The sequence below is a fragment of the Peromyscus eremicus genome, chromosome 19 (assembly GCF_949786415.1).
Source record: "Peromyscus eremicus chromosome 19, PerEre_H2_v1, whole genome shotgun sequence".
NCBI lineage: Eukaryota > Metazoa > Chordata > Mammalia > Rodentia > Cricetidae > Peromyscus > Peromyscus eremicus.
Window position 1 is genome coordinate 62575626 of NC_081435.1, and position 13319 is coordinate 62588944.

Below are 13319 nucleotides of genomic sequence, written 5' to 3' on the forward strand. Positions count from 1 at the left end.
TATGAAAGCTGGGCCTTAGCTTAGGCTTTTTCCCAATTAGCTCTTAAAACTTAAATTAACCCATTTATAGCAATCTACATTCCGCCACATGGCTCTTTACCACTGCTCAGGACCATGTATCCTACTTCCTCTGTGTCTGGCTGGTGAATTCTGCCTGTCTTCTTCCCAGAGTTCCTATCTCTTCCCGGAAGTCCTGCCTATCATCTCCTGCCTAGCTATTGGCCGTTCAGCTCTTTATTAAACCAATGAGAAGGTGCCTTGGCAGAGAAACATCTTTACAGTGTACAAAAAGATAATCCCACAACAATTCTCTCTTCATTGCTAGGAAGACTCCTTCCTGGCTGCATAGTGTAGGTTTTCTTGCACTCTGAAGATAGTAGAAAGTGGCAAATACAATATTTTATCTATCCCCAAACTGGCAACTGCTAATTGTTTGAACTGACAGCATATTTTGTTGTGGTGTAGTGTGTTTTTTTACCTTAAGCACAAGCTGTGGTCTCAATACCGAGCAACCAGTATAAGCAGCCCATTAACATCACACCTTTTGCTTTCATTATCTCTGTTTTGACGCAGTTGAAGGTACCTGTAGTTGGCCCTATTACTAACAGCCCTTGCTATCTTGTGCAGACCAGCATCATGTTTTTTGTTTTTTTTTAAAGGTTTTTCTTTCTTTCTTTTTAAAGATTTATTTATTTATTATGTACACAGAAGAGGGCGCCAGATCTCATTACAGATGGTTGTGAGCCACTATGTGGGTGCTGGGAATTGAACTCAGGATATCTGGAAGAGCAGTCGGTGCTCTTAACCTCTGAGCCATCTCTCCAGCCCCAGCATCATGTTTTATCTTTTAACTATCCAGTAAAGGGAGTGGGAGAGAAAAAGAAGAAATCTTACACTAGCTCGTTTTCATTGTGTCCAGTTAGGATGCTGCTTTCAAGACACTGTGGCAGCAACCTAGCTAAAGTAGGCAGACGTCTGTGATTCCCAGGGAAGAGCCAACGTGTGGTCAGCTGGCTTTTGAGTGGTTGCAAAGTCATACATTTGGGGCCAGTGGCAAGTTTTTGTCCATTAATGGACTTGGAGGATCCTCAAAGCTTTACGAGATGTAGGGGAACATGTGACTAGGAAGCAGTCATTGACATCGTTGCATTTTGGCTGTATGTATTCTTAAATCCTGTTTCTTTAATGGCTGTTCTAAAGATTTTTCTGTTTGCTCCAAAAATTTTTTTCCCCTAGCTGGGCAAAACTTAGATTTGGACTAGTTATTTTGATGCAGAGTTAAAAACAAAAAAAAAAAAACAAAAAAAAAAACCTAGTCCAGTGGCTCTCAACCTGTGGGTTGTGACCCTTTGGGGGTGGACGGCCCTTTCACAGGGGTACATATCAGATATTTACATTATAATTTATAACAGTGGCTAATGACAGTTATGAAGTAGCAACAGAAATAAATTTATGGTTTAGGGGCACCACAGCATGAGGAACTGTATTAAAGGCTTTCAGCATTAGGAAGGTTGAGAACCTCTGCTTTAGTCATTTTTAGTACTATTTATGGTAGAAAATGGATTAAATGAGGGCATAGGCTGCCTTGCTTCATGGAATAATTATTTTTGCTGTTGCTATTAGTTCTGTTACTGTGTCCCCAAGAGTCTAGTGAATTTTTATACAGAATGCTGGATTATGAAATAGTATTTGGAAGCTGAGAGTTTGAGATATTTTTTGTTCACCAGTAAAATTTTGTTTTGGGAACACAAAATCATAATAATTTGTCTCTCTAACTGTGAGCATACTAGAGATGACCATTCAACAAACCCATGATCACTTCTTGTCGGCTCGTTTTGTGTGCTGGGGATAAAATACTAACAGGACATAAGTTCTAGCTTCAGGCTAGGACCAAGGAGAAGAGTGGATACATGATGATGCTCGGATGTAAAAGCCAGTGCAGAAGGAGTAATGTGGTGGTGCATTGGCCCAGAGTACATGGGTGTGTTTCTTATACACCAGCCATTTAAATGCAAACCTCGGTGGAATCGGAGGTAGAGCCCTGTTGCCTCCTGTCTGATGGAGAGCATTCTCAGTAGGAAAGGGCAGATGTGAAGCCCTGAGCTGGGCATGTGCTTAGGTATCCAAGTGGGCCTATCAAGCTGGATTCGGTGAAGGGGCAAGAATAGAGGTGATGCTGTAGGAAGGAAGTTAGGGTGCTCTGCTACAAGTCATGGAGTCTTAGAGGGTCAGTTAGGGACTGTCTTCTAAATAAGGTGAGTAGCTACTGGTAGTCATAATCTTTATTTAAGTACTTTCCTCTGGGAGTGGTAGCAGTTTTTTAATTCTATCATAGTGAGGTGGGGAGAGAAGGGCAGAGGCAGGATTATGAGCTGGAGGAGGCTCTCTTGGGTTCCATAGAGAATTCAACAGCTATAGATTTTGCTGTATTCAATAATTCTGTTTTCTTTTGTTCTGTACCAACACATGCTAGGTCTTTGTTGTTTTTTGTTTTAAAAGAGTGTCTTGCCATATAGCTGGCCTGGAACTTTCTATGTAGACCATGCTGGCATCACACTTGGAGTAGTACTCTTGCCTCCCCCTTATGAGAGCTGAGCTATCTAAGGGTTCTTCTGACCTATCCAGATGGGGTAGTGGGCAGGCAAGCTAAGATACTCATCTCCAGCAGCCTTGGTTCCTGTCCCTCTGTGTGACAGCAGCAGGTGGCAATTTCAGGCTGATGGAAGTAGTGGCAGGTGGCGCCCTCTAGTGTTACAGCCCCATGCCAGTCTTGTGTAGAGTGACCCTTAGCCTTACGAATGTCCTAGGCTGGCAGTGGTATCAGAACCTTGGTTCCTGGCAGACACCAGTATTAAAGCTTCCCTGGAATCTGAGGACCTTTGCCTTGATACCTGTCAGCTTTCTGGAATTTCTTTGGCAAGTAGGGACTTCAGATTCTATTCACATCTCTGCTGTCTTCCCCCCCCACTTCCCTTCGTGCCCTGGCTGCATTGGAATTGTTCAGTGCACCTTTAGTTGACGATTTGGCTTCTGTTGGGACACCATTCAGTGGAGAACTGGGGCTCATTAAGGGGTGTTCAGGAACTGGGCATGGCCTATGCAGGGACAGCTCAGGTGCAGGCACCCCCTGCCCCTCACATCAGGGATGTCAGTGCGTGTCTGCAGGTATATCAGGCCTGGGGTCACCCTGTGTCTTCAGCCTTAGAACAGCTGCTGTGAGGTCTCTGCAGCTTCTTCAGACAGGCTTGAGCAACTTAAATAATGATTACTGTGAGTAGAATCCTATCTGGCCACCTCTGCCTTCACAAGTGAGTTATTAGTGTCTAGCTTGTCTTTCATCCAATTCCAGGAATGAGAAATAGCCTGGCATGGTGGTACAAACCTTTAATCCTAGCACCTGGGAGGCAGAGGCAGATGGATCTCTGAGTTCAAGGCCAGTCTGATCTACAGAGTGAATTTCAGGACAGCCAGGGATACACAGAAGCCTTGTCTCAAAAAGGGGCAGAAATTAGGAAATACACACAAGATAATTTATAGCAGTAATTCAGGAAATGTCATTGTTGAGAGTATAGATGTGGGCAACCGTGCTTTTTTATACTATTTATTTATTTGTGTGTGTGTGTGTGTGTGTGTGTGTGTGTGTGTCCGTGTGTGTGTGTGCGTGGTGTCTGTATGTGTGTTAGGGATAAGCACAGAAGTTAAAGCAGAACCCTGTTCCTCTTACCATACACCAAGACTAGTAGGGCTTGGAAACTGGAAAGTAGGAAAATAATGAGACACCAGTCTACATATAAGAACTAATGACTGCAACGGGCTTAATATGTTGGCTTGACTTAATTAATTAATTTTAGTTTTTTTAGTTTATTTGAGACAGGGTTTCTTTTTGTAGCCTTGGCTGTCCTAGAACTGGCTATGTAGATCAGGCTGGTCTCAAACTCATAGAGATCCACCTGCCTCTGTCTCCTAAGTGCTGGGATTCAAGGCGTGCCTAGCTTGATTTAATTTTTATGTTAAGTGTTTTTTTTTCCAATAACCTGAAAAATTTGAAGCTGTAGACTTGACTTTTTAAATGTATAGTTGATGTGGAAAGAGCAGTGTTGTAGTCTTCCAGACTGATGATTATTCTGTTTCCTCATGTCTTCAGAGACATCACGTACGAGATATCAGTGGAGGCCATCTCAGCAATGGTTGTCTTCCTTTCCTGCCAGCTCTTCCACAAGGAGGTTTTGCGACAGAGCATCAGTCACAAGTATTTGATGCAAGGCCCATGGTATGTTCTGTTTTACAAACCACTGTGATACCTGGTCCATTATTTCTAACATTGTCTTCTCACCTGACGTTTCTTTTGATTGTGCTGTTGTTGTTATCCCACACAACACAAGGCCAGATTCTGGCTCTTGTCCACTGTGTCCTGTCTGTCTCTCCACTCTGTCCTGTCTGTCTGTCTTGTCCCCCGGATTCAATAGTGCCTCTAATTGTTGCCTTGCAGAACAGCATGATGTCTTCTCTCTTTTTCTTCTCCTTTCTCTGTGAGCAGTTATCAAGTCCTCTTTGCTTATTCAAACTGTTCCTGAATCTTTTTCTTTTTACTAGTTCCTTTAAATCTACAATTGTCCCTTGGTATCAGCAGGAAACCGATGAAGGATACCAAAACCTGCAAGACCCTAAAACATACCGTACATAACCTGGGTACATCCCCCTGTGTACTCTAGATGCTGTCTAGATGACGTATAGTTCCTAATGCAATGTGAATGCTTTGTAAATAACTGATATACTGCATTGTTTGGAGAATAATAAGGAGTAAAGTTGAGTATAGATAAGATTTTTATTTTCCTGGATATTTTCTATTTGTGACTGGCTGAAATAGTGGATGCAGAATCTGAGGATGTGGTACTTTCGAATTTGAAGGGCTGACTTCTGTGATCTGAGTCCTGTCACCTTTTGTTTAGACTATACCAGCAGTCTCTCCACTGTGCTCATGTAGTGAGTATCTACTTATCATATGCTAAACACGTGCTGGGCTCCAGGGCTGTGCTCCTTAGCAAACACTTAGGGGTTATGGATAAAAATACTTGGAGTAAACACAGCATCCTACCTTCTGTTGACATCATTTTCAAAAAGCTTTAAATCAAGCAAGTCCTTGAAATAACTTAGTTTTGGTGAAGTTATGCAGTATTTCTGGGGGCATGGCTGTGGGTAGAGTGTTTGCCGAGTGGGATGAGTGGAGGATGTGGCTGGCAGAGAAGAGTGTGGTCTTCACTGTGCTCCTCTCGCTGCCTTGGTTGCCATGGTTACACCTGTAGCATCATCTCAGGCTCCCTCAGTGCCCTTTGGGTAAGTCACACAAAGAAGAGACTCTGGTTTCCAAGGTTGGGGCTGCATCTGGTGATCCTCTTGTTACTGGAAGAGACCCCAGGGTATCACAGGGCCTTGCGCAGCAAGAGGCAAGCCAGTCTGTGGGGCTCTGACTGCAGAGTTACCAGGCTTCGTCATAGGAGCTCCAAACTTCCCTTCTGACCTAACCTACAGGCTCCCCCGCCGAACACCATAGTGAGTTTTAGTTTCCATCATCTTCCTGCCCCTAACAAGGAGTAAACTCCAATGTGAATTGCAGAGGAGACTAACCGTACTGGAACCTTAGCAGAACATTTGAAATTCACTGACGAGACTGGGGAGATTCCTGTCCTGGAGGTGATGTTTGACTGGAAATTTATTTCTTACAGTACTAAAAGTTTAATTTATCATAGATGGAGAGGATGTTAGTAATCTCAATTTTCTACGTCCTTAGGTTTATATAGTATCGTTATAATGTCAAATACTTGAACTAGAATATTCTAATGCTGGTTCTTGTGATTTATCTTAGAAACCATGGTTATCAGTAATACATACAAGAGTCTACAAGTGGTCTAGAGATTATGGAAATGACTTTGTCCCCTATAATGGAATAACTGGAGCTTCATGCTTTAAAACCGAGTCTTACCGTCATTTAGTTCTTGCATTTTTCTGCTGACTGTACTAGAACCATCCTTCAAGCGCCTGCTGTGCTGTTTTATCTGCTGAACTTATAATTGCCTGCAGTTCTATGTAAATTACAAACAAGGTAACAGGTGCTTGCATTGTGATGATGTGATTCGTGCCTCCTGGCGTGGGTAAGAGGCAACACTACGGTCGAGGCTCGAGTCGCATGTCCAGTGATGCTGCCGTATTCCGTGGGGAGCATTAATGACGTGTACTCATGTGTTGTTATGCAGGATTAGGGGACTCTCATGAACAGGAGTCTGATGGTTTTCTCTCCTTTCTGTATAGTCTTCCCTACACCAGCAAACTGGTGAAAACCTTACTTTACAACTTCATCAGACAAGAAAAGCCACCTCCGCCCGGAACCCATGTTTTCCCTCCACAGTCGGATGGGGGAGGACTACTGTACGGACTGGCATCAGGAGTAGCAAGTAAGTCCTTTCAGGCTCCCCATTCCTCATCTACATACATTTGATCTAATTAGGCCTAAGAAATCTTGTTCGCTTGGCTGACACATTATCCATTCTGTTGGATCTGTGCAGCTGGCTAAATGTAAATACTGAAAGAAATTAAAATATTCATCCTTCCATTCTCTGTGGTGGATCATGTTAAATGTATACAAATAATGAATGGATTATTTAGCTGTAGAACATAATTTTTCAAGAAGGACGTTTACACGTAAATATGCATATCTTACAAGTTCTGGCTATGAAGAGAGTCAAGGTGAGCCGTTGGAAGCTCTTTACTCCTTGTGTTCTAGGACCGTCTTTCTGCTGAGAGTCTCTGTTGGTTAGGATTTCATTGTGTAATCTCAGTGCTTCGTTCAGTGACAGATGGGGAGGTTGAGAAGAGTTTGTAATGAACTCTGCAGTGACACCGTGTTGAGTTGCAGGTGTCCTAGCTGAGGAACAGCCCCTTCCCTCCCTCCCAGGCATCATTTCTGCTGGAGACGCGGCCAGCACACAGTGCCTTTGGACCTCTCTTTTTAGAGTGGTGGCCCTGCCTGTGTGCGCTAACATGGCTGAGAACTTGGCCTTCCTTTTAAAGGAGAAGTAGCTTGACACCTGGGCAGTCTCCTGCCGGCATGGGAGCTCTTACTAGGCTTACTAAGTTAGTAATATGTAGTGCAGAATTACAGAGTTCTGGGTCCCAGCGGAGTTCCAAATGGAATAGGGCTGTGGCACACTGTCCATGAACAACCAGCAACATGGGACGAGAGGGGCCAGCACAGTGCAACAATCTACCCTACCATAAGGCTTGCAAGCTTCTCACTAAAGTGGCAGCTTTGTTCTGTGATGTAAGCAGCTGATCAGTAAGACATACTGTCTCGATTGGCCTGCCTTTGCTTTCTCCGGGGGTCGTAAATTTAAATCCGTTTGGCATCACCCACACCCTTATCTGTGGTGCTAAGAAGCCAGCCTAGAATGCCATATTGTATTGCTTCTTCGTTTCCTGCCCCTGACCCCCAGCACCGACTGTTCAGGTGATGAGTGGCATGCAGCTCCCTTGTGACCTGGAGACAGTGTAGGAATGGCTTTCCAGTCTCATAGGAGGACCGAGCTGTCTGTCAGTGTTTTCTTTTTTTCTGTTGTCATCTAAGTGGTGTACTTGAAAACTGGGTGTTTCCCAGTATTCTAATGTAATTAGAGTTTTTTTTTTTCCTCCAGGAAGTAAGTTCATTAATAACTTTCTTTAAAACAGTGGTTATACCTGACAGTTTTTTTTTTTCAAACAAATTTGTGTGCAGTTTTAAATTTTTCTTTCAGTTACATGTTATAGCAGGTGTCTTTGGTGTTATTAGTTTGCTAAGTGCCAGCAAACTTGAATTTTAAAATTTAGATCTATTAACTAGCTGACGGAATACTACAAGAAAGTGCCTTAAGTCTTGTTTTCTTGCCCATTGAATGAGAAGGTTGGGATGGTGATCTCTGAGATTATTTCTGAAGTAACTTTTAATAATTCTATAGTCCTTTTTTCATTTTCTTAAAAATTTAGTATTTCATTTTAAGGTATTAAAATGCTTTTTTTTTACTTTAAAATGTTTTCGTTGAATATCAATCCATTATGAGTATTATAAGTTAGATATTAAACCAAAGCACAATTACAGGTTAAATATAATCACAGAGATGTTTTAAATAGAAACCCACCATGTAGGCTGGTTAAGTTCCTTGGTGCCCTCTTTTAGAAATAAGTAGGTGAGAGAAAAAAAAAAAGGCCTTCCATTCCCCGTGAACGCCATAAAGACCAGCATGTTTGCGTGCTGTGAGCATCCTCTTGAGATCAAATGGTAGGCCTAGGAGACTTAGAAAAACTACAAATGAAGCAGAAAATCTAGAGTACTCAGTTAAAATCTGAATTTCAGATAAGTTAATGAACATTTTTGAAAATATAGTTTATGTCAAATGCTGCCTGAAATTCGGTTAACTGGGTATAGATTTGTGGTTTTTAACATGCTATACCAACCACAAGGATATTTTGTTTAGTTCTTTTCCTAAATTTTCAGAAAGCTATTTATGCAAAGCATAAGTGGACATAGGTCCGCATGTCCACACAGCAGGCCCTCCCTCCCTCTGCTGCGGCCAGCGTCTCCCAGCCCCGGCGTCTCCCAGCCCCGGCTTACAAACTGTGGTTGGACTTTGCCTGGATATAGAAAGCATTTGCTTGATTCCATTGTGTGCATCGTATGCTTTTGAAAATTAATTTCCTTTGAAACCAAGTATCTTGTTTTAAAAACTCGAGTTTTGGATAGTGGTTTTGTTGATGAGGAAGAGAGGAAGAGAGATGAGTCCTCATATTAGAATTGGGTGCAGGTGAGTAGTGACTAGCCACCTACATGGGACCTCCTGAACCACCCAAGTCCTCTCCAGTTCTTCTTACTAACTACAGACTTCATTATTGTTTAATCTTTATCCTTGAGAATGTCACACACACATGTATATAATGAAACACGATCATAACCTTTTACCTTTCCTCCCTCCAACTTCCCTATATACCCTTCCTAACACGGCCCCTCCCAACTTCATGTCTTCACTTTCTTTCTTTTTTTATAGCCCACTAGGTCTGGTTAGTGCTGCCATGCTGTAGATGCTTCTACTTTTCAAATATCTGTAGCGAGTTGGTTCATTATTTTAAGATCTCAGAGGAAGCTTGGCCTTGGTCTGACTCCTGAGCCCTGCCTGTTTTTTCTTTTCATTATTGCTCCTTCCTTAGTTCTGAATATGAAAGCTGCCTGGCTTACAAGGCTTTTTGGTTGTTTGTTTGAGACAGGGCCTTGCTGAGTATCTCAGGCTGACCTCTAACTCACAATCCTCCTGCCTCTGCTTAGTGAGTGCCAGGACAACAGGCACACACCACCACACCGGCTCCTGACATTACGAAACCTGTGGATTGTCAGTAAATACTCGGACATGATGAAACACTAAAAGCTAATATTTAGCTGGGAATGGTGACCATCTTCTCTGTAGTCTCAGAACTCAAGAGGCCGAGGCAAGAGAATTACCACTCATTTGAGGCCAGCCTGGGCTACAAGTGTGAGACCCTGTCTCAGACAAGCCTCGGCAGCCATGACAACCCAGGCTAGTCCGTGTCGGTGCCACAGACATCCAGGCTTTGTCCTCTCAGTGTATCCTGTCACTTATCAGCCCCTTCTGTTTGCTGTCATAGCTACTTTACAGATCTCATCCGTTTGATTTCTCTCTTTGTGGTTTATTTTGTGCAATTTCAAAGATGTACAGAAGCAGAGAATGGTGACATGAATTTCCATCTACCTATAATCCATCTTCTGGATTGATCACCATTTGCTGATTTAAGTTTTATCTCCTTCCTCAATTTAAAAAAGAAACCCTTTGTGTGGAAATCAGTTTACACATGTAGAAAACTGGTCTAAAACAATATAAACATCGGACTCTTCCTACCACACTTGTTTTGCCATTGTATTCTCTTTCATCCACAAATGCCCCCCACTTCATCTTTGCACCACTTGAAGGTAGGTTACCTACAGCATAGCCCTTTCCTCCTTCAAGGAGTGTCTCCTGTGATCACAGTGTACTTGCGGTGTGTTTAAAGAGGAAGGGATTGTTTTCAACTCATCGAAGTGATGAAAGAAGTCTTTATGAAGAGTTATTTCATCTGTGTATTGTACGTATGTACGTACGTACGTACGTTGAATTTTCAGGGTTTTTTAAATGGTGACTTATGCTAGCCCGGGCTGTGCTAGAACTCACTGTGTAGCCTGCAGTGCGTTCACAGCGTTCTTTCTGCCTCAGCCTCGCAAGTGCTGGGTGATAGGTGTGAGCCACCACCCCAATTCACAGTTAGATTTTTTTGTAACTATTTTGCCCTCAGCGTCTCTCTCTCTTAACTTAGTCCCTGGTGTAGTGCGTCTCTGTGGACTTAGTCCCTGGTGTGGTGCATCTCTGTGGACTTAGTCCCTGGTGTGGTGCATGCTTTTCTTCTTTCTAGAACAGCCACTCCCACATCGAGCAGGTGCAGGACAGTGTCAGCTCAAAGTAGGAAAAATACTGCAGGAACTGCTAATACTGTAAAGAAACCACTAGAGCTTTTGTTTTTGTTTGTTTGTTTTCCTGTTGTCTTTGTTAGGGTTTCTATTGCTGTGAAGAGACACTGACCACGGCAACTCTTTTTTTTTTTTTTTTTTTTTTTTTTTAAATTTTTATTTATTTATTATGCATACAGTGTTCTGCCTGCATCCCTGCAGGCCAGAAGAGGGCACCAGATTTCATTACAGATGGTTGTAAACCATCATGTGGCTGCTGGGATTTGAACTCAGGACCTCTGGAAGAACAGTCAGTGCTCTTAACCTCTGAGCCACCTCTCCAGCCCCGACCACGGCAACTCTTATAGAGGAAAACAATTAGGGTGACTTGCTTACACTTTCAGAGGTTCAGTCCATTGTCATCATGGCGGGGAGCATGGTGGCCTGCAGGCAGACATGGTGCTGGCTACATCTTGATCAGAAGGCAACAGGAAATGGATTGTGCCACTGGGCAGTATCTTCAGTATAGGAAACCTCAAAACCCGTACCCATGGTGACACACTTCCTCCAACAAAGCCAAACCCACTCCAACAAAGCCACACCTCCTAATAGTGCCACTCCCTGTAAGCTTATGGGGGCCAATTACGTTCACACCACCACATCTGTTATTGAGAGTAATGGCAATTCACATACAGATTTTTTTTTAAATGCTCACTATCTTGGTTACTGATTGCCTTAGTTTTGAAAGAGAAGAGCCATAAGTGCCTGAACAGGGACTTGAGCCCTGAACCCTCAGATTAAAAGTCTGATGCTCTACTGCCTGAGCTATCCAGGCCAGATTTTTTTTAAAAAAGCTTTTCAGATGCATTAAGTGTAATTTCTTTCACTGAAAACTGGTTAGAATGAATTGCATATTAATATATACTTTACTTTGTTATATCTATAATACATGCAGATAAACCTGTATTCATAGTTTTTATAGTACAAGAAAATGATTTCTTCTTTGGCACTGTGCTGACAGCATAGATGAAGACTCAGTTGATGTGTCCCTGTTTTGGAATGAGTGCTACCATTTTTTAAAATTAATGTAGTGTGTTAAATTTGCAGCTAATTTATCTTTTAAATCACAGAATTCTAGAATCACCTAACATACTTTTAAAACTCTATATGAAGTGGGGTTAGGTACTAACCCTGGACTTCTCATATGGTTTCAATATTGCTGATGAGGTGCGCTCCCAAATCTGTTGTCAGGCCCCTTGGGCCCATGACAGGGGCTCAGCCATTGCTAGTAATTACTGAGAAAGTGCATTGTTTAGAGGTAGCACTGGTGGGTTTAGCCGAACTCATTCTCATGCATTTTCTCAGTGATGAGGCCTCGTTTGTGTGTGTGTGTGTGTGCTCTCGCACCCCTGTTTGTTTGCCTGTGTATTTGTGTGTCTTTTTGTGTGTGCATGTAGAAGCCAGAGGAAGTGTTGGATGTCCTGGAGCTAGAGTTAATAGGTGTTGTGAGCCACCAGGTGTGGGTGCTGGGAACCAAACTCTGCTACTCTAGAAGAGCAGCAAGTGCTGCTAACCACTGATCCCCCTCTCCAGCTCCAGTCCCTGACTGTTAAAATCTCATTACTTGATTTAACACTGATAAATAGAGCTTTTGTTCAGGGTTTGTGAAGAATAAAAGAGACAATGGGTATAAAATCTCATCTAAAACCATATATTATCTGCCCTTATAACTTTTGCTATAAGTCCTGAAGCACTGTGGAGCTTAGTAATTAAAATAATTAGAATGATATAAAAATAGTAATTAGAATGAAAGTAAGTTTAATTAGAAAAATAGCCAGTGATCAGAAAATCCTAGGGACATTTATAACAATGTAAAAACTCAGAACTTCTATCATTTTGTTTGCTTAAACTTTAAATCATATTAAAAAAAATTTAAAACTGAGTAAATTGAATGTGCCTGCCACATTCTTTCTTTGTGTCCATCTGGCTTTTTATTTTATGTGGTGCAAAATTTGTCAATGACAAAAAGGAAAATTTGATTGTTAAATAGATATTTCCGCAAGAAATTTCAAATTTCTTCCTTCCTAAATGAACTTACCTTGACAACAGTTGCCATGGTACCATAGTTCTTAGGAACTAACTCATCTGAGAGGTTTTATATTTGCTTCTTTTAAGTGTGTGTGTGTGTGTGTGTGTGTGTGTGTGTATGGAGGATGGAGGAAATCCTTGGATGTCATCCTCAGGAACAACTTAGGCTAGACTGGCTGGCTAGTGCGTCCCGGGGATCCTTTGTGTCTGTGCTGGGATTGCAAGCGTGCGTCACCATGCCAGCCTTTTATGTGGTTTGGGGATGGAGCTCAGGGCCCTGTGCTTGCAAGGAAAGCCCTTTGCTGACCAAACTCTCCTGCAAGTCCCGCTATGTGCTTTTGACTGTTTATCAAATTAGCCCGAGAATTTAATAGATGCTGACTTAATTTGAATTAGAAATACTTCAAAGATTCACTTAATCAAAGATATCAGGAGTATCAGTAGTCTTAGTAGTAATCAGTGATTGATGACTCTTACTTTAAGCACACCACCCTATGCTGGCATGCTCAGGATGTGAATCATCTCTTCCTCCAGTGTATCTGTGCTGTATGCTCACCCCCATTCATCCTTCTTCCAGTGTATCTGTGCTGTATATGCTACACCTCCATATCCATCCTTCCTCCAGTGTACCTGTGCTGTGTTGCTACACCCCATTCATTTTTCCTCCAGTGTACCTGTGCTGTATATGCTACACCCCATTCATCCCTTCCTCCAGTGT

The 13319-nt window shown here is 42.4% G+C and overlaps 1 protein-coding gene and 1 non-coding gene across 3 annotated transcripts in view; one reads left to right on the forward strand and one right to left on the reverse strand.

Annotated features, from left to right (window-relative positions):
- Nucleotides 1-13319, forward strand: part of Dym (dymeclin) — a 303216-nt gene that overhangs the window by 64865 nt on the left and 225032 nt on the right. For both annotated transcript variants that reach the window (XM_059246037.1, XM_059246038.1), the window contains exons 7-8: nt 4145-4270; nt 6307-6449. In XM_059246037.1, coding sequence (XP_059102020.1) covers nt 4145-4270; nt 6307-6449 — 269 coding nt within the window. The remainder of the gene's footprint in view (nt 1-4144; nt 4271-6306; nt 6450-13319) is intronic.
- Trnak-uuu (transfer RNA lysine (anticodon UUU)) lies at nt 11276-11348 on the reverse strand. The gene has a single exon. It is a non-coding gene; the product is annotated as a tRNA-Lys (tRNA).